This window comes from Aspergillus sclerotioniger, assembly GCF_003184525.1.
Source record: "Aspergillus sclerotioniger CBS 115572 chromosome Unknown BO94scaffold_2, whole genome shotgun sequence".
Classification (NCBI taxonomy): Eukaryota; Fungi; Ascomycota; class Eurotiomycetes; order Eurotiales; family Aspergillaceae; genus Aspergillus; species Aspergillus sclerotioniger.
The window spans coordinates 1,774,980-1,794,861 of NW_020290992.1; the positions used below are offsets into that span (position 1 = coordinate 1,774,980).

The window sequence follows — 19,882 nt, forward strand, 5'->3', positions numbered from 1 at the left end:
CACACAGATGCAGTGTTTTCATGGATCAGACCGCTTTCCTGGAAGACATGCACATACCCAAATAGGAGGGCAGATGCAGGCCCCATGTAAGGGCACGATCTGTCCGCCAAACACACCCTTCGACCTCAAATATCTTCCGACTGTATCTCAACCACCGCCGCGTCATACTACACGTGCAAAAATAGGCTTCAATGTGTCGCCGGATACTAGCTCCGAGTTACACACACCAAGGCAGGGAGGGGGGGGGGATGACCTGCCATCTCCATCGGCCCGGGCTTGACACGAGTCAGCATTCCAGCATGCGAGGAGGCGCCGATCCAAACCCAAAGTCAATCATTCAGCAACGCCACGGTCGCGGCTGGGGCATGTGCATATGCAATGCCCATCCCAGGCGTTAAAATCAACCGGGCAGCCATCATTGGGATGGCAGTTTCAAATTGCGGTGGACGGTACTGCAGCCACTGCCGGCTGTGAATAACATCCAGTCTCCTCCGGGACATGGTAGAGACCTGGGTGACGCGTCCTGCAATCCGGGACGATCGGGGAGCCCCAAGGAGTCAACGAAGCCGTCGCTGACCCTGCTTCCTGCAGGCGATGGGAGAGGATCATCGGTCTCGGACTGCCCGTGCTCGAGGGCTGCCATCCTGCCACACTGGGCGTTGTTAAATCCTCCGCGGACCTTTTATGCAGTGCAACCGACTGCGATGAAACCAAGGGTCGGCGTGGTCAGCGTCAGGACTTTTATGTCTTGTGTTCGGACACCGGAGGTTTCTGCTGGAGCTGAAGTGCCCATCTCTCGGATTTCCGATCCCCCATCTGTGCCCCGTGAGCAACCATGATTGAGGATATTCAGGCCCGTCTTCAGGCCCGTTTCCAGGCCCATCTGGCCGGCCGCGAAGAGCTGCTCGCTTCCCCCAGTATCGTGGTTGGGACGCTCTTGTTCTTGCTGGTCCTGTTCCAGTGGCGCCGAGCTGGTGGTTCCAAAGCGTTTCCCACCCCGAGACTGGGCTTTCCTCTCATCGGAGATGCCTTGGCCTTTCTGAACACTCCGGTTGGGTTCGTGAAAGATGCGACGAACAAGTGTGGCCCGATCTTTCAGGTCAAGTTGCTGTTCGCCAACATTGTCTATCTCCGCGGCACCCAGCTCAACCGCATGTATGTGGATGTCAAGGAAGATATCTGGTCCTTTGGGGGCGGTATTGTAGGCATTTCTCTTTATTCTACTTGGGAATAATCCCCGCTCATCTTTTCCAGGGCATTTTCTTGAAGAAGATCGCCATCCCCGGGTATTTCGATCATTTCCGAACCCTGGTGGGCTCGCTGAACCGCGGCATCAATCGCAAGGTGACGCTGGACCGCTACACCGAGCTGGCAGGCGAGGAAGCCGACAAGGCCCTGCTGAAATGGAGCCAGCAGCCGGATGTCAAGATCTTCGACGAAGCATCCAAGTATGTGCATCGCGTGATTGTGCGCACCCTCATGGGACAGGACTTTTACGACAACCACATCGACGAGCTCTACGATCTGCTGCACCGCATGGAAGACGAGATTGGCCATCCCCTCAACCTGCTGCTCCCTGACTGGGTCTCGCATCCCCCGGCACGACGCCTGGGACAGGCCCGCGACCGCTTCGCCGAGATCTTTGAGCAGCAGATGGCGATTCGACGCCAGAATCCGGAGCAGTGGAAGGGCTCGCTCGACTACATCACATATACGCTGGAGGATCCGCGCACAGCCCATCTCCAGGAGTACTATCCCTCCCACCACACGGTGCTCATGTTTGCGGCTCATACGAGTACCGTGGCCAGTATCGCCTGGACGGCCATGGAGGTGAGTCGTTGCATACCCACACTATTTCTGATATCTGGACAATCTGACTGACATTCCGCGCAGTTAATTCGGAACCCACAGTACGTGGAAGCCATCCGCCAGTCGTTCAAGGAACACGGTGATGTGCATCAATCCCCTGAGCTGTTGGCGTGCGTCAAAGAGAGCGGTCGTCACTACTCTGGGGTGCACATGTATCGCACCACCCATCGTCCGGTGAAGCTGGAGGATGGCTACACCGTGCCCGAAAACTGGGTGGTGTGTACCTCGCCCTACCTGACCCATCACGATGCGGACATCTACCAGCAGCCCGATCAGTGGCTGCCGGAGCGGTGGCTTCGCCCAACTGCACGCCTGCAGAACCTGAACAACGCCACTGACGCGGCCTTTCTGCAATTCGGGGCGGGCTCGCATCGGTGCCCCGGCGAGAACATGGCCGGCATCATCGCCCGCGAGCTGGTGTCCCGACTGGTGAAGAACTACGATTTTCAATGGGGCAGCCAGGGTCCGGCCAAGCTGGAAATCTCCGACATGGACTTTAGTAAAGTGGGCAGTCCCTGGTTGCGGGGCGATGCGCGCATTCGTCTCCAGCCGAGGAAGTCTGCTGCTTAGGTGTTGGATGATTTAAGTGATGGGCCTCACGTGGATGCCCTGGTATACGGCATTGAGCTTTTAGTTGAATCCAAGCTTGAATGATGACAGTAGCATGAGTTGTACACAGTCCTACTGGACTCCTAGCGCATATCGTCTAGCGCCTGTAGCCTTCTGGTTCGCCTCACTAGAATTATATTCGTGGTCTAAGTGATCGATGTAGGATTCAACTTCATACGTACCTTTCACATTCCGTACTATCACGCAACCAATGTCCATTGATCCCACCGGGGAGATGAAACGAGACACTGCGTGGCCCTATATAGACCCAACTGGCCACCGCTCATTCTCCCCCAACCCTCACTCCCAACGGGGCGTCTATGGTACCTTCCGTCGAATGGACGAGTCTGACACGACATGCCACAGGCTCTAATTCAGCCGATCAAAGTCACCGTTCCTTAGCGCCGTCGGTTCTTGTTCTCCTCTCACCGACATATGCAAGGCACGCAATTGGGCCCATGGATTTACCCTTTCCAGACGCTGCGGTGCGGATCATCCCTTCGTACGAGGGCCACTAGATTCCTGTTTTGTGTGCAGGCAAAACGTACCGGTCCACGAAGGGCGATTGTCTCTTGATGAACGTGCATCTGCAGCCATCTTCATGCCGCCGCTCCGACCGTGGCTGATACGGTAACCGATGCGAGCAGTCCCATCCGAGAGGAGATTCCGCACGATACTTAAGGAGTAGGCTCCGATCCAGCTGAGAAGTACCCCGAAGCTACTCTTCCAGACGTCTTACCACACACTCGGGGTCCCAGGCCTTTTACATTCCCCCACTCTTCCGATTTCGTTTTTGTTCTCTTTTCCTTCCCGTGGCCTTTTCTCATCATGGCTCCCAAGGCCGATGTCCAGGTTTTGATCATCGGTGGAGGTATTGCGGGGTTGACACTGGCCAACATCTGTAAACGGATTGGACTGACCTACAAGGTGCTGGAACGCACTGCTGAAGTGACCCCCGTGGGTGCTGGTATCTCGCTGGCCCCCAATGCCCTCCGACTCTTGGACCAACTGGGGTTCATGGACATGATCCGGAAGGAAGGCCAACCGCTGCGCAAAATCCAGGTCTTCCGCAACACGACGAAATGGAGTGTGCTCGACTTTGAATGGCTGGAGGGGACCTATGGGTATTCCATGTACTCGATGCCGCGACACTCGCTCCACCGGGCCCTGTACCAGGCGACCGGGACGGAGCACGTCATCCTGGACGCCGAGGTGGTCAGCTTCGAGGACGACGCCAGCTCGCCGGTGGTCAAGGTACGCCTGGCAGATGGGCGGGAGTTCAGCGGCGAAGTGCTGGTGGGTGCTGATGGCATCCGGTCGATCACTCGACGCCTCCTTGCGGACAAGCAAGGGCTGGCGGGCGTCAACACCATTCGCTTCACCGGTCGCACCCACATGACGGGCATCTCGTACCCGCTCACGCATCGGGGGCCCGAGGATCTCGGGGTGGCCACCTGGGTTTTCTACGATGACTGCATTCTGACCTCTTGGCCGTGCATCGAGAACCGCCAATGGTTTGTCGGCGTCAAGGTATGTTTCTGATCCGTTGCACGGAGTAAGACTAATGTCCCCGACTGGCTAGCAATCCGAGGCCAAGACCATCACGCGCTCCACCTGGAAGGGGGCAACCAAGGAGATGATCAACGAGGTGTATGGCCACCGCTTCCATCCAATGGGCAAGAATGGCACCGTCCGTGATGGTTTGTCTCTCCTCCTCCTCCTCTCATCCGATTACTGGGCGCTGACTGGTGTAGTGGTCGACATTGCCGAGCGAGTGACGGCCAGTGATGTGTTTGAGGAGACGGCGTTCCCCGAGATGGCCTTTGGCCGAGTGGCCTTGGTGGGAGACTGTAAGACGATCCGATGCATGAGTAAGATCCAGACTGACTGCTTTATAGCTGCCCACTCCATGACGTCATTTATTGGCCAGGTAAATCCCGAATCTTCTCCAATGAGTGGCATTGCTAACTAGAACTGCACTGTAGGGCGCCTGCCAGGCCATTGAGGATGTAGGCGAGCTGGCCAACGGGCTGCACACCTACTTTGCCGGCCAATCCAACGATCCGCAGGTGCTGCGGAATGTGCTGGTCGATTACCGCAAGAGCCGGGAGCCACGCGCGCGCAATCTGGTGTATTACTCGAGCATCTTTGCGCAGGTGCATACGGGACGGTTGCCCTACGGATTGGGGCCAATTGCCCGTCGCATCGCGTTCTCATATGCTCCGACGTGGTGTTGGAAATGGGCCACCGACCCGCTGTATGGATACCAGCCTCGCGTGCACGCGCTGGATATGTTGAGTTAGATGTGTGGTTACTGTTAGATGTTTAATGAATGGCGTTGGCTTTGGCTGGCTGAACGAGCGAGATAGGCTCGTTATCCACGTAGACGGTGCTGTCAAGTGGGGAGTGGAAGCAAGGGGCTGCAAGGGACTTGCCACCGAAGATCGATCCGGGCATCAAATCCCGGTGGTCGCTGTTTCGAGCATTCGCATGGGATTCTAGGCTACGGACATTGGTGATGGAAGCATGCCCGGGATTATCATGTCGGAATCTCTCCACTGCCAACACTGCCAACACTGCCGACTGATAATGAGATGCTCGCATGAGGATGTTAGTCGAACATATAAATAATCAAATCTGGGTTTCAATTCTCGCTGTAACATCTAATTCGGGTTCTCAAGTCACTTAAGTCACAGTACAACCCTTAATCCATTGAAGTAACTCATCGAATACATTAGACGTTCCCTTCACAACAGTCCAATCCAGCTGTAGATCATCATTGTTGCAGCTCATACACACTACTTCTAATTAAAGAAATGTATTGTGGCTTTTACTTCGTTCTTCCTTGCTATTTAGACGTTTCAGTGAGTTGGTACAGTGGTAGAAGCCATATCGTTGCCCCAAGTGGAAATATATATCTCTACAGGAGTTCCGTACATCAACCACATGCCCAATACTGGCAGTCAAATGAACATATATTGTCACCCTCTCATGCTTGATACTTATGAATCCATACTGTAAGCGTATTCTAGTTGAGAAGCTCCACTAAAATTAAGAATATCGCAAAACTTATGTTCTCAGTTTGATGATAATCCCACTGGTTCAACTCCGCGGGGTCAAGGTTCAATACCACATAACCGGAAATACCACTCTAGCCCAATACAGCCCCCCACTAACCCCCTTTGAGCACCATACCTGCCAAGCCATGCTAAGCACCACCCGGAATTACCCGTCCTCCATACCGCCGCATCCGCAACCATACCCCCCGGCAACACACCTACAATGTAATCATGTAATCCTGCTCAACGAACCAACCAATCAAATTAAATAAATAAAAGTCTAGAATCTCAAAAGTAAAAACCGCCCTAGTGACATCCCCGACGCAACTAGACAATACACAACCAGAACCCTTCCCCTCCAAACCCACCAGACAAGATCATCCCCACCAAGAAACAAGTCATCTGCCCATGCTCAAACCCTTCTCAAATCCATCTACCCCGCAAACCGACTCCTCTTCCGCAGCGACGGCCCAAACCAATACAACACCAACACACCCACAATACACCCCACCGTCAACCCCGCCAGCAGCGTCGTCCCCCTGGCCACCCCCAACCGATCATACAACGGCCCCGACCAGAGAATAGCCGCAAAGGCCAAGCTCGCACGCGCCAGATCATTCATCGCAAACAAACTCGCACTGTAGGTCATATACGCCACGGACAGATAACTAAAGATACACTGCAGCACCAGCGACATGCCCGCGACCTCAATGACCAGGCCAATGGTCGGGACGATCCAATGGATCGACGCCCGGGACGTCCACGCGAAGAGAAATAATCCGGCGGGGATGAGCACGCTTCCCACGATGGCCGGGACGAGACGATGTTCGGGGTGAGGGAACTCGCCTCGACGGAAGGCTTTATTGAGGGAGAAGTGTACGAAGGCGTAGTAGAAGGGGATTAGTAAGAGGGAGCTCACGACGCAGCTGAGGAAGATGAGCCCTAGTTGGCCGAGGTTCATGTGGTAGATGTCTTGATATACGAGGGGGAGGACTTCGAAGTAGGAGTAGAAGATGGCGTAGACGAGACCGATGTAGACGGTGGTGAAGAGGACGGCGGGGTCCAGGGCGTTGACTTTCCAGGGGATTACGAGGGCTTCGTAGGCGATTTGCATGGCGGTGGCGTTTTGGGTTTGGATCTCGGAGCGCGATCGGAAGGCTGGGTTGCCGGTCAGTTTGCGGAGGCGTTTGGCGCGGAGATGCATGATGGCTGGGCCGGAGGTTTCGGGGAGGAAGAGCTGGAATTGAAGTGGTTAGAAGGGTCACTGGGAGTAGGAAGAAGAAGGAGGGGGTCACTCACCAGCATAACAAAACATAATGCTGCCGCCCAGAGAATCTCCCACATGGCCCAATGCCAGCCCTTGACGGGCACACTAAACCCCGAGATGGTCGGGGCAATGGCCGGCCCTGCGATAGAGCACATCCCCCAGATGTACAATCCATACGGCAGGTTCTTGATGGCCGTCACATCGGCCAGGGAAGCACCCCCCGTGGCCAGACCGGGAGATCCGAAGAAGCCCTGCAGGTAGCGCAGGATCAAGAACCCCGGGACATTGTTGACCAGGGCAGTCGGCACGGCGAGAATCAGGAAGATGGTCACAGAGATCACGTAGGGAGGGTTCCGGCCCACCTCGGGCACCTCGGACATGGGACTCCAGATCATCGGGCCCATGCCATAGCCCAGCACGTATAGGGCCAGCCCCAGCGAGCTGACGGTACGGCTGACCCCGAAGATGTCCTGGATTTGACCCTCATCGGCTGCCACAATGGCCGCTGCCATGAACACCAGGAAGGTGAACAGGTTCACCTCGACGTAGACCAGCAGCTTGGCCGCAAACGACCAATTGTGTGGGTTGTCCGGGTCATCGGGCGAGTACCAATCCACCAGGATGGTGCCGTCGGGCATGACTTCGGGCTCAATCCACGACGACGAGGGCGACTGCAACGACGACGACGAGGGCGGCGTGGGAGCCGGAGTGGGGAGCGTGACATCTTGGATCCCATCAATTTCCTTGACTGGGTCGTCTCGGGGCAGGGCCTGGTTGAACAACGTACTTCCATCCGCTGACGGTGCTGTCTTCTCGGGCGATTGCTGCTGCTGTTGCTGGGCGAGGGCATTACTCGCGGCCAGTTGGTAGGGCGGCGGGAGGGTGAAATCGCGACGATATTCGCGCGGAGTGAACAGACGCCCGCCCGACACGAGGCGCAGGATCACGCCGATTGCCGAGTTGGAGAAGACTCGTGCCATGATCGGGGTGGTGGTGCGGTGTCACTGGTTGTCTGGGACAAGAGGGGAATCATCGAATCGAATAAATGATACTCCTCCGTAATAACAATAACAATAATAATAATAATAATAATAATAATAATAATAATAATAACCACTAGAGGGTATTGACCAGGGTATTGACCAGGGTATGTATGGAAGGATTAAGGGGGCATCTGACCTGTAGTAGACCGCTTCCGTGCACGCAATTTCCCCAGCCCTAAGGGGCATGCAAGGGGGGGGGGCGGCGCGAGGTCAGACCAGCAAGGCCCGCGCTGTTTTTTGAGGGCATACCGCAAGGATCGACAAGGTTCCATGGTTGCATCCCCTGGCCAGGATGGATCCGGCCATTCACCAATCCCCCGTCCATTCCGGTTGGTGTTAAACCCCCCCACGAGCCGAGTGTCCGAGCGGTTGCATGAACTCACACCGATGCAACGAATCACCCCAAAAGTGAGGTCATCGTCTACGTGGCAGCCTTATCCGCCTTGAAAAACAAGCCCTATCCCGCTGACTGACTGTCTTAGACGGACAGACAGACAGACAGGGGAAAATACCATTCATCTTGCTTGTTTACCCTTGCCCGCTTGCCCACCATGACTTCTCTACCCCCAGCTCAGTGCTGCATCGGCGGCCATCTGCACAAAGGCACTCCCAAGGGGGAGGTGACCGACATTGACGGCAGTAAGGACCCCCTCCCTCCTCCCCTCCTGTTTTTCATCTCATTCTAACGTGCATCCTCCCCAGTCTACACCTACGTGTCCGCCCCCGCCAACAAATCGACCCACAACGCCATCCTGTTTCTGTCCGATATCTTCGGTCCCAAATTAATCAACTCGCAATTGATCGCGGATCAATTCGCCGATAATGGGTACTACGTGGTGATGCCGGATCTTTTCAACGATGATCCGGTACCCGTCGAGCACGGAGAGGATTTCGATATCATGAAATGGTTGCAGAAGCACCTGCCCCCCGTCACGGACCCGATTGTCGATAAGACCCTGGATTATATGCGCAGTAAGCTGGGATGTAAGCGTATTGGCGCGGTCGGATACTGCTATGGTGGCAAGTATGTCGTCCGTTATCTTAAGCCTGGGAAGGTGGACGCGGGCTTCATGGCTCATCCGGTGAATGTGGAGGCGGAGGAGTTGAAGGGTATTCAGGGGCCGTTGAGTATTGCTGCTGCGGGTGAGTTTATGCCTGATTTCTCTGGTCGTTGATGTGCAGGTTAACTGAGATGGATGAATGATGTAGTCTCGGACTTTCTCTTCCCTACGGAGAAGCGTCGCGAGAGTGAGGATATCCTGGCGGAGGTGGGCCAACCATACCAGCTGTCGCTGTATTCTCATGTCGAGCATGGGTATGCTGTGCGGTGTGATATGGAGGTCAGGCAGCAGAGAATTGCCAAGGAGCAGAGCTTCGCTCAGGCTGTGTCGTGGTTTCATCAGTATTTGAGGGAGTAAATATGGAGATTGGATATATATACTTTGAATATCAATAGAATTCATATGCTTCGTGAGATGTCATTGTTACGGTCGCATCTAGAGGAGAAGAGTATTCCTATGAGATAGTCGGTGGAGATGACTCTGGTCTACCTCCAACGACAGATTTACAATGATGGTTACATCGAAAAGATAGTGAGGGTCTTTCCAACCAGACCATGATCATCTGGCAGGAGTCAGTCCTCCTATGCCAGCTGGAAGCCTCACACCGAGTCTGCATCCGGGATAAGGCAACAATCAATCAGGCAACCGCTTATGCCAAATGGATAGTAGTAGTAGTAGTAGTAGTAGTAGTAGAATTCATAGACCCGATATAGCTGGCTGTACTAATGGCCTTGCTGTACAAGTGTTTCTGAGCTCCAGAGAGATTATTTATATATATATATAAATTATTAAAATATCATAAAATATGATGTTAACCTTGCTGGATCTCCAGATCCTGTTATATATTTATTTTTCAGTTATATAACTGTTTATATCTGTTTTGTTACTTATTTTTATCCGGGTTATTATTATCATAATATTACTATTAAGATATTGTGTTAAAAAACTTGATTTTTATTTACTGAAAAGCTTATTAAAAAGTATATTTTATTTTATTTTCTATTCTATTCTTAAATATATATAAAAATATATTAGACAAGATTATTTAACCTGTTTAAATTATATAAAAGTAACAGAATTACAGATATTTTAAAATATTTATTATCTTAAGAAGAAATTATATAATATTAAGATACAGGCTAGTAAGATAATAAGATAAAAAATTCAAATAAATAAATTTAATTAAGATAATTTGAATTTAGATAGATAACTAGTTAAGTTATATATAAGTTAATAAATAATAAAGCTTAAGACTATAAATAAAATTATAAAGATAAAAGACTTTTTAACAGTACATGGAGTCACATGCGAGGCCTTAGCAAGGATGTGCCCTAGTCATACTGTGACAGACCTTCTACATCATACAATACAACTACAGCTGATTAAAAAACCAGATTATAATACCATTCCTGCAAAAAACAGCTATGAAAAAGATAAATATCATTACCTGCTAAAACCTCTAAAACAACCCCTTCCAGAACACCACATACTATCTGAATATAGATATATACTATCTCTTACATCCAGAAAGTAATAATAAAGTATATATTTATTTATATATTAATAAGAGACTGCACCCAGATATCTAAAAACACTAGTCAGTAAGTCCAGATTATTAATAACACCAAGTCAATTATACTAGAACTAATAAGATAAAAGCTATCTTTATTTATAATTTTATAACAAACTTAATACAGAGACTATAAATCTTATAAAAAATTACTTTAATAATTATCACAGTGTGACTAGGGCACTGTTACGGACCCCTGCTAGTTAAGCTACTAGTAAGGCGGACTCGTCAGGCAGAAGACACCGACAAGGCAACGCCCGGACTATCAGCGACTCCTATCAGGTAGAAACTCGGTTCGAGTAACCAACGCCCGGAACGACTACGCATCACGTGACCACGGGTATATGGAATGGTATATGGAATGGTATATGGTATATGGTATACAGTATACGGGAAGGTATATAACTTGGTATACGAAGGATAGGATATATAAGGACACTCTTTCATATACTTAACTAGTTCTGTTCTTCGTGCTCAATAACACTGTCTTTAAGTAACCATAAGTTTGGAAGCTTAGTGATAATACTTGTCTACACTTACTTATGGATAGCTGCGCGGCATTATTCAGCCTTACTTCTCTTTTCTTGTCTAAGACCAGTTTCTAGATAGTTATCAGCCTGATACCTCCTCGATTCAGTTCGACGGTACGTATACCAGTGAAGCTAAGCTAACAGGGACAGGGAAGCGAGCCTAGGGTTTGACAGCCTTGTAGTTATGGTGTAAATTTAAAAAATTTGATCCGCGCGTGGGGAGTTGTTCTACCTTATGCTAACTGGAGTAACACATGTCATAGTTATCTAGTAATTAAATCCACAGATGCACTGGCACATCTCAACTAGCCTCTCAATAATCGCCCTCTACAGATATTTACATCAAGATCCACCAACCAGCAACCCTCACGACACCAAAAGATCATTCGGAATATACAACGGCATAGTATCCTCCCACCGACTCTGGGTCAGCACCGTCATATTCGACCCATCCGCCTCCATCTGCATAATCATTGGGTACGGCTGCTGGTTATTGTCATAGATCGCGGCCTCGTCCTGGAAGCCATACATGCCCGATGCCCAGGCGATCTTGCCCTCGTGCGTCCACACGGCGTGGGCGTCATTGCACTGCAATGTCGTCAACTGCCTCACGTCACTGCCGTCCACGGCCATGGTCATCACGTCGTAGTTATCATCCAACGGGCCCGAGATAGGCCAGCTGGTGCGCCGCGTGAAGACAATCCGGTTGGATCCGTCCGGCGCGAACATGGGCGTGTTATCCCACGCTGAGCTCAGCGCCACCACCTCGCCCGTCGTCAGATCCATGCGTCGCAGCCCCAGCGGCGCGACCTCCTCGCTGGCCGTGTACGCGAATTCGCGCCAGACCACCCACCGGCCGTCGGGCGAGATGGTCGGGAAACCTGCGTTGGTGCTGCCGTTGGTGAGAGGGACGGCCCAGGAGCCGTTGGCGGCCACCAGATACACCCATCCGGGGTTGGTGTAGCGGTACTCGAACCAATCACCTAGACCCACGGCCAGGACCTCGCCATCGCCGCGCCATGACGCCTGGAAGGTGCCGTTGGTGTTGGAGGAGTTGACTCGCGCGGGGAACCGCGAGCCATCGAAGATGTCGCCCGTGCCGGTGCCATCTGCGTTCATGGTCACCAGCGACGAGTTCTTGGTCTGCTGCGACGTATACGCCACCTTGCCCTGTTGGGACATCTGCGGGAACACGTCGCTGAAGCGGTACTCCCACTCATCGTCCCAGCTGTACAGCTCCTTGTTCACGGGCCGGACCGGGTCCCACTTGACGTGCTCGTAGACCATCTGGCTGCCATCGGGGGACCAGGCTGGGGAACGGTGGTAGCCTACGAGTGAGGCGTTGCGGTACTTCGGACTCACGGTGCCTTGGACTTGCGCTGCGGTATAGTTGATGGAACCCGGGTAAGTGGTGTTAGTGAGCAGACTCTTCACCAGGTAGCCGACGGTGTTGTCGTCGATGTACTGAGGGAACAGCTTGATGCCACCAGACTCGGCCGACGCGTGCTCGATGCGGTTTGTGCCCGTGGCGAAGTCGACCGAGACGATGGCCGTGCTGACCTCGTAGAAGGCGGGCTCGGCCACCCGTGCATAGTACGTCAGCTCGGTGGGGATCTCATAGAAGACGATACGGCTGCCATCGGGAGAGAACTTGGGCGAACCCAGACAGTAACCCGTGCGGTTGGCGACAAGATGGAAATCGCTACCATTTGGGTGGATGGCGTAGATGGACAGCTCCTGGACGTGCTCCCAGCCACTGATGTTGTTGTGGCCGCGCCAGGGGGTGTTGCGATCCGAGGTGAACACCACCCACTCGCCATCAGGGGACCAGGCTGGCCGGAAGTGACCGTCGGGGAGGGTATAGTCGCCCGCCACCTCGCTCGAGTTGGTCACGTTCCATAGGGATCCGGTGTCGAGGTTCTTGATCCAGATGTTGCTCTTGTAGTTGTTGAGCGTGCCCGCAAAGGCCACGAGACTGCCATTGGGTGAGATCACACCGGCATCCTCCACAGCTGGGGTGGTGGAGATGGGCTGCAAGTCGGTGCCATCGGGACGGACACGATACAGATCCGACTGCCCATCGCCGGCACGCTCACTGGTGAAGACAATCCACTCGCCATCCGGGGACCACTGCGCGTGGTAGTCGAATGTGCTTGCGTTCCCCAGCAGCAATCGAGCATTGGATCCGTCCGCATTGGAGACGTAGAGCTCGGAGATGGCCGGCGCAATGCGGTTCATCAGCATGACGCCCTTCTTCCCGGCCACCGGCGTCCCACGGGGAACGATGTTCGAGGGCGTGTCGTCCCCGCGCGTCATCGAGGCGTACGGGCATGACGCGGCTGCGGCAAGGCCGCCGAAGAGAGGTATGATCAGAGAGGAGAGACGCATCGTGATGCGATCCAGAGCTCGCCGCTGCTGTTCACGATGCAGAAGGATATTCACAGAATTTGGCACATGGGAACGGCCTACTTAAGCTTCACGATCCTGTGGAGCATGCCCCTCCGGAAGAATTGAAAAAACCTCCTGCTCGGCCAAGACCTCGGACTTCGCAATAGCCTTCCACATGGGGAAGGGAACGACACCGATATCCTGAAGAAGTGGGTTGCCCGCGATTGGTTTTCGGCAGGAAATGCCGATCACTTCACGCCCGGGAGGAGATGGGCAGGATCAGCACGGTGTGACATTACCTTCCACGCTTCAGCTTCGAGACATTAGTATGCTCTTCTCCACCGGCCTCCGATGTGGTTGGATCCCGCCTCTGCTGCCAAGACCGGTGGATATGAAATCCGAACCAACACCGGAGATATCGAGACGGGACTCCTACGATGGGGCTATATCTTTTACCCCCGCGGGGTGTCACTGCGCTCCCAGCCTCCTACTGCTCTGTGCTTTCACTGCTCTGTGTTGTAATGGGCGTCCCGTGGGATACGATTCGAACGGACAACGGTGGGTTGAACGTCTTGAGCCCACTTCATGGTAGCCCTGGAGCTGTCGGGTTGCTCGGCATCGGGCCTCCACGACGATGCTGCTCAGGTTCGACAGGAACAACCTGGCTGGGGATGTCGGAGGATGATGACCGGGCCCAAGATGACAGGACTAGACTGCGTCTGGTCTAAACACCGCAGGATGTGCCCGTTGGGGTCTGATATCCCCGAGGACGGACTCGGATGATGAGGATGCTGGCTCACTTGGCTGGCATCTTGGCATTCGGGATCCCTCGGCTAGTCTCCGGCTTCGCCCCTCATGGAGGAGATCAGTGCGGTTCATCCGTTTCTGGTCTGCTTGTTCGAGATAAACTTTGGCTTCAGAACCGCTGAAGGCACCCGAGAACTTTAAAGAAGCCATATATACTACCCACGCCCCCAGATAAACATGAGATTCTTCAGTCAGGCGGGATGGTGTCGAAAGGGACGGTACACGGATGCAGGGACGAGCAGGGTCCTCCTTAGCCCTCACTAGTCGTCACTACTTAGTCACTACTACTAGGAACGGGGCCGAGAGAACGTCTCCGCATTGGCCGGGTTCCCCTCGGGGAAAATTCCCTGCAATCTGAATCCCACACACGGATTACCATGGCTTCTGGCTCCGGGCTGCAGGCTGACAGTGCTCCCCTGTTCCCGGCTGTCGGCGGCCAACCCAACTCCGGTCGCGTTTGGGGTGAATTGATGCCAAAGAGATCAGACCGACATTGGCCATTGCAGCCTACCGACTGCTACAACAAAGCCATGTCTGATTGCGCTTGACCGTGGAGCGAAAGTGAAAATCTCCCCTGTCAATCCCTGAGTTAGGGCAGGCGGCCTTCTCCCCGAAGTAATCCCGCAACAACCACAACCACAACCACCGCCACCAGAAGCCCACCGAATGAGAAGGCGGGCAAATCCAAGCCGGAACAGGAGTGCTCGGCCGCGGTGGAATCCTGAAGCCGGGCTTCAAATTGAATACGAGCTGATCGCTCCCAAAGGAGCTGGTAAGGTGGGGGTCGCTTCGTAGCGTCTGCGCTGCCAAGCCCGGATGATTGATTAGATGCGAGAGTCTGATCGCTCAGCTTCTACGCTTGATTACAAGGATGCCGGATTCTTCAGGGAATCATAAAATATAAGAAAAGCCCAGTTATCTCCTCCCCGACAGGTCTGGCATCGGGGTTCTGTCAGTCCGTCCCTTCGACGTGAACTACCCGGCCTTGGATGGGGAAGTCGGCCCTAGAGTGTGGTTTTCATAGCCGGTGGGAAGCTGGAAGCTCACCCCGAGATGAGCTCAGCGACATTCTCACCAAGCTAGTCATGATATGGACTGGGCCGGCTTCAGGCGTTGGTGGTAGAAAACTGCTGTGCTATTGCCAAACAGGCTGCATTCCCGAGTGGGAACCGGTTGGCCTGGCCGGGCCTCGACTCAGGAACCAGACTAGGGTATGTTTGCTCTTTTGTTTTCGAGAGTACAGTTGCAGAGCCGAAGAAGTTGGTCAGTTCTATCGATAGGTCCGGAGTATCCCCAACCGACTGCAATGCGAACCTGTGCCAGCAGACAAGATGCCTGTCATGGTAGCGGCCATGTCGGCGTTGCATATGCGCACAAACACACGATCGGTCCTGGCCTGCATTGCATGCTCGGTCTGCCCTTTTCTGCTGATCGCGGTGTAATTCAAAACCAACTCCTGGTCGACCACCGGATAAGTTGGGGGATTTCCACTCGTGAGGCGTCCAGGCCGACTGACCAGCATCATGGCAAGGAAGGAAAGGAGTCCGCGAAATGGAGCAAAGCCAGAAGGAGCAGCCATAGCCATGCCCCCGCCAGACCCGCCGATTGGCTGTAGAAATCATTACGGTGCTGCTCACCGAGGTGCTTTTGGTCTCCATATGCTCTTTGGTCCATGCTAGACCCCCGCTGCACAAATGAAGGAGATGACACCCAAACCGTGAGAATACTGGCAACCAGGAGCTATCGGACGCTGGGTTTAAAATGCAGGTGGTTGAGAACAATTACCTCGGTCTTCTATATGATTGCATCGTAGAACAGAGTGAAGTACCGGTCAAAGTGTCCGGGTTTTCGGCAGAGACGATGTGCGAACGGCTGATCATTGGTCACAAACTGTAGCCTCTCATCGAACAAGAGTCTCTGCACGTCCTCGGCTTTGCAGAGAGGTGGTCACGGGGGTGGATCCGACAACTGAGATGTGGCCAGATTGAGATGAAGTCAGCCTGAGTCAGATCCCGTGCGTTGCTGCCGAAGAGATAAGCCATCCGGGTGGACTCGGAGCGGGTTGAATGCCTGGTTCAGATAACGGGGGGACCTAGATCAAGATTGAAAGCTGAAGATAAAGTCCGCCTTCACCCAATTGCAGAGACCTAGATAGATATCATCCATACGGAACCGTGGTTTGAAGGGATGATGGCATCTGGGTGCTACTGCACCATCCTGGTCTCTGGTCCATCCGATGTGCTGTGAACCCCAACAAATTCAGCAAACCATGGAGCTTGGATGCGCCTGGATGCGCCTCATCAGGGCCCTTTCGAGTAGGGTGCAGCAAGTGTATTGGATGGGGTTGCAGATAGCCCTCGGACAAATCATCGTAGCCGAATGGCTCTTCAGACGCACCCCGGATTTCCATCTGGTTTTCTTTCCCCACGGTCCTCCGGGCTTATTAACATGGGTAATGCGTGGGGTAACCAGTTAGCCTAGACATATTCCACCAAAGAAACGAGTGCGTGGGCTGTATCAGCCGGCACCATGACGCAGGGCCCATGCATCGGGCCCCGGATGTAACCCTCCATCCCCCAACCTGGCCGGTCTGGGAAAGGCGGCCTTGAGATGGACAGTGCCACCAGCGTCATTTATTCTTGTCAATTGCTTATCTCAGTCATGGCGCGATAGCCTCATCCAGGCTTCGATGTACCCCCATGCAAAAGACCACCCAATGATCCCATCCTACCCTGCGTTTTCGATGGGTTTCCGCCTGTATATAAAGACTGATACCCCCGTTCTGGACTCGAATCATTGAAGGCTGCTGAACTCATGTACTAAGCGCGACATGGCTTCATTGGCTGCAAAAAAGCCCTACTTTGGGCTAGTCGGAGGATGGCTCACCTTTTGGATCACAGTAAGCGCTGTCCGATATGGCGAGGCTGTCGCAGCTTGCTAACCCCTCAGGTTGCTTGCGCCACGGACATGACCTTGTTTGGGTATGACCAGGGGCTTTTCAGTAGGTCCCTTGCCTGATACCATCGGGATGCCGAGGTCTAACCCAGGCAGGTGGCATCGTGGTGACGCAGAACTTCCTCGAGGTGCATGATCTTGTGGGACCAGACAGGACCACGACCCTGTCGACCGTCACGGCCATCTACGACGTGGGGTGTTTCCTCGGGGCCATTGGAGCCTTTGCCATCGCCGAGCGACTGGGCCGGAAGAAGTCCATCTTGATCGGAACGGCCATCATGGCTGTTGGCACCATCCTGCAGGCCAGCTCCTACAGTCTCGCGCAGATGTTTGTTGGGCGAGTCATTCTGGGGTGAGCTCGACCTGCCTGCGAGGTTGCGTGTGCTAACCAGGGCCAGTATTGGAAACGGAATCAACACCTCCACGGCACCGATCTGGCAGACCGAAACCGCGCAGGTGTCATGGCGAGGACGCCTGGTGATTCTGGAGATGGCCTTGAATGTCGGAGGCTTCATGATCGTCAATTGGATCAACTACGGGCTGTCGTTCCACGGTGGCGCGCTGGCCTGGCGACTGCCGATTGCCCTGCAGTTCTTCTTCATCGTCGTTCTCTTTGCCACTGTCCCCTGGCTGCCCGAGTCCCCACGGTACGTACGAGTCCTGAGTGTCCATGGCATTGGTGAGCTGATCGATCCAGGTGGCTGCTATGCCACGGCCGCACCAAGGAGGCCTTGGAGGTTCTCTGCTGCATTGAGAACAAGCCCTTGGATGATCCATACATCGCGACCCAGCATAACGAGATCGTGTACAGTATCCAGTACGAGCAAGACAACGCCGTGCCCTGGCGGGATCTGTTGACCGGCCGATCCACCAGCGACATCAAAACCCTGCGACGGATGATTCTCGGGGCGGGCACGCAGGCTCTGCAACAGTTCCAAGGTATGTGCAGCCTCATTTCTCGTCCATCTCGTCGGCGGTGGACTAATTGGGGCACAGGGATCAATATCATGTCGTACTATCTTCCGCTGGTGCTTATCAACTCGGTCGGGCTGTCCAACAACATGTCCCGATTGCTGAGTGCCTGCAATGCGACGGTGTATTTTGTGTTTGCCAGCATGGCCGTGACGCTGATCGAGCGGTTTGGTCGACGAGGGCTGATGCTGCTGTCCACCTTCGGCCAGTTTGTGTGCTTCTTGATCATCACCATCCTCCTGCGGTTTGCCGAGATGGATCGCCAATATGCGACCGCCTCGGTCGCCTTCTTCTTCCTGTACTATATCGCGTTTGGCATTGGGATGCTGGGGGTGCCCTGGCTATATCCGACCGAGATCAATTCGCTGCCCATGCGAACCAAGGGTGCGGCCGTGGCGACCGCGACGAACTGGTAGGTGTTTATCCATGAGCTGTCGGTCTTGCAGCTGCTAAGTATGAGACAGGATCACCAACTTTGCAATTGTCGAAATCACGCCGATCGGCATCCAGAACATTGGCTGGCGGTTCTGGATCGTGTGGACGGTCACCAATGCGGCCTTCTTACCCATCCTCTATTTCTTCTACCCCGAAACCGGTGAGTTTTTTTAACAGCCTGCAGTCTTTCAGTAAACCATCTGGACTAATCCGACCAGCGAACCGGACCCTGGAGGACCTGGACGAGTACTATCGCTCGAACCCGGCCCTGGTGGTCACCCGGGACCCCGATGCCATTTGCACCCAGCGACCATTGCGGTATGTCCAGCGCGAGGAGGAGGAATTGCAGCGGCAGAGGAAGGTTCCCCTTGGGGAGGACTCATCGAAGGAGGCGTCAGTGAGCCATGTCGAGTAGGAGTAGGGCTGCCGGGAAGGGGAAAGGCGATTCCGAACGAGCTGGGTCAGAATAGATAGTCATCGAAAGGAGGATTCCTAGATGCAAATGAAACGCGTCTATTATTATGATTGATTCAGGCAGCCACGGCCAGTGGAAGTGGAGCCTTAGCTGAAAGGGCCTCGCCTCGAGTCAGCCTGCCCTTTCTTTCGCATTCACCACGACTAGTGATCTGGTAGCGAGCCGCGCTAACATCGATCCACGGCGCCGTTCCATGGCGCGTGGCCGAAAGTTTCTTCCTTCGTCGGTCTTCCCTTCCATTCGATTTTCTATGATCATCATGTTTGTTGTTCCGTTGCTGAAGCAAGCCCGGCCTGCAATTGCCATGCAGGCAGACTGCGGGTGGCATCAACCCGGCAACCCTAAGACTGCGTAGCAAAGGGAAAGAACCCAGAATCCCCGTCGAGAGGACGCTCGTGCTTGGGCCCACCTCCAGTCAGGAACACGAAGGACGGGCCGATCTCTGCGAACACCATCTCGAACGCAGCACTAGCTAGATAGCACTCCAGCTAAAACCCTCACTAGGATCCATTGGGCCAGCCATTGCGAACCAGCACGACGCATTGTCCTCCCGTCTAACACGAGATGGAAAAAGAATGTGAAACGTGCCCGAGTCAGGATCTGACTCGCTTAGATAGATGGCGCGTGGGACCCCGCTTGGAGTTGAAGGGCTGCCCCTGGATTTATTCTCCGGCGTGTCTCCACCCACCTCATGAACGGCTGAGCCAGAGCCTGGTCCTCGGCAGAGAATGGTGTCTCTGATCGGATTCCCCTCTGGTTCGCTTATTAGTCAAATGGTTCCCCGTCTTGACGTCTTATTCTTCGATGACGATGACCCGCGTGCCTGAAACTTTGCCCGTCCG

The 19,882-nt window shown here is 53.9% G+C and overlaps 7 protein-coding genes across 7 annotated transcripts; 5 read left to right on the forward strand and 2 right to left on the reverse strand.

Annotated features, from left to right (window-relative positions):
• Positions 1-835: 835 nt before the first annotated feature.
• Positions 836-2,439, forward strand: BO94DRAFT_601281 (cytochrome P450; the record flags this gene model as incomplete). The annotated part of the gene is made up of 3 exons (XM_025616381.1): positions 836-1,201; positions 1,255-1,830; positions 1,894-2,439. 3 exons carry the CDS (start codon positions 836-838, stop codon positions 2,437-2,439), a joined length of 1,488 nt encoding a protein of 495 aa, XP_025472837.1.
• A 742-nt stretch (positions 2,440-3,181) lies between these two features.
• On the forward strand, positions 3,182-4,860 carry BO94DRAFT_620382 (FAD-dependent oxidoreductase). Its single transcript, XM_025616928.1, has 5 exons — positions 3,182-4,008; positions 4,061-4,178; positions 4,233-4,328; positions 4,377-4,408; positions 4,464-4,860. The coding sequence occupies exons 1-5, from the start codon at positions 3,307-3,309 to the stop codon at positions 4,779-4,781; spliced, it is 1,266 nt and encodes a 421-aa protein (XP_025472838.1). The 5' UTR covers positions 3,182-3,306; the 3' UTR covers positions 4,782-4,860.
• Positions 4,861-5,970: 1,110 nt separating this feature from the next.
• BO94DRAFT_507564 (MFS transporter) lies at positions 5,971-7,784 on the reverse strand (the record flags this gene model as incomplete). Its single annotated transcript, XM_025609621.1, has 2 exons — positions 5,971-6,774; positions 6,837-7,784. 2 exons carry the CDS (start codon positions 7,782-7,784, stop codon positions 5,971-5,973), a joined length of 1,752 nt encoding a protein of 583 aa, XP_025472839.1.
• Positions 7,785-8,348: 564 nt separating this feature from the next.
• Positions 8,349-9,278, forward strand: BO94DRAFT_530770 (dienelactone hydrolase family protein). Its single transcript, XM_025610745.1, has 3 exons — positions 8,349-8,486; positions 8,550-8,990; positions 9,057-9,278. The coding sequence occupies exons 1-3, from the start codon at positions 8,399-8,401 to the stop codon at positions 9,263-9,265; spliced, it is 738 nt and encodes a 245-aa protein (XP_025472840.1). The 5' UTR covers positions 8,349-8,398; the 3' UTR covers positions 9,266-9,278.
• Positions 9,279-11,315: 2,037 nt separating this feature from the next.
• On the reverse strand, positions 11,316-13,396 carry BO94DRAFT_620385 (tricorn protease N-terminal domain-containing protein; the record flags this gene model as incomplete). Its single annotated transcript, XM_025616929.1, has 1 exon — positions 11,316-13,396. The coding sequence occupies one exon, from the start codon at positions 13,394-13,396 to the stop codon at positions 11,375-11,377; it is 2,022 nt and encodes a 673-aa protein (XP_025472841.1). The 3' UTR covers positions 11,316-11,374.
• Positions 13,397-13,753: 357 nt separating this feature from the next.
• BO94DRAFT_530772 (uncharacterized protein) lies at positions 13,754-14,133 on the forward strand. Its single transcript, XM_025610746.1, has one exon. It carries the CDS (start codon positions 13,834-13,836, stop codon positions 14,122-14,124), a length of 291 nt encoding a protein of 96 aa, XP_025472842.1. The 5' UTR covers positions 13,754-13,833; the 3' UTR covers positions 14,125-14,133.
• Positions 14,134-17,033: 2,900 nt separating this feature from the next.
• Positions 17,034-19,516, forward strand: BO94DRAFT_601302 (sugar porter family MFS transporter; the record flags this gene model as incomplete). Its single annotated transcript, XM_025616382.1, has 9 exons — positions 17,034-17,102; positions 17,153-17,204; positions 17,255-17,510; positions 17,557-17,805; positions 17,856-18,097; positions 18,155-18,542; positions 18,595-18,725; positions 18,784-18,976; positions 19,513-19,516. The coding sequence occupies 9 exons, from the start codon at positions 17,034-17,036 to the stop codon at positions 19,514-19,516; spliced, it is 1,584 nt and encodes a 527-aa protein (XP_025472843.1).
• Positions 19,517-19,882: the final 366 nt, after the last annotated feature.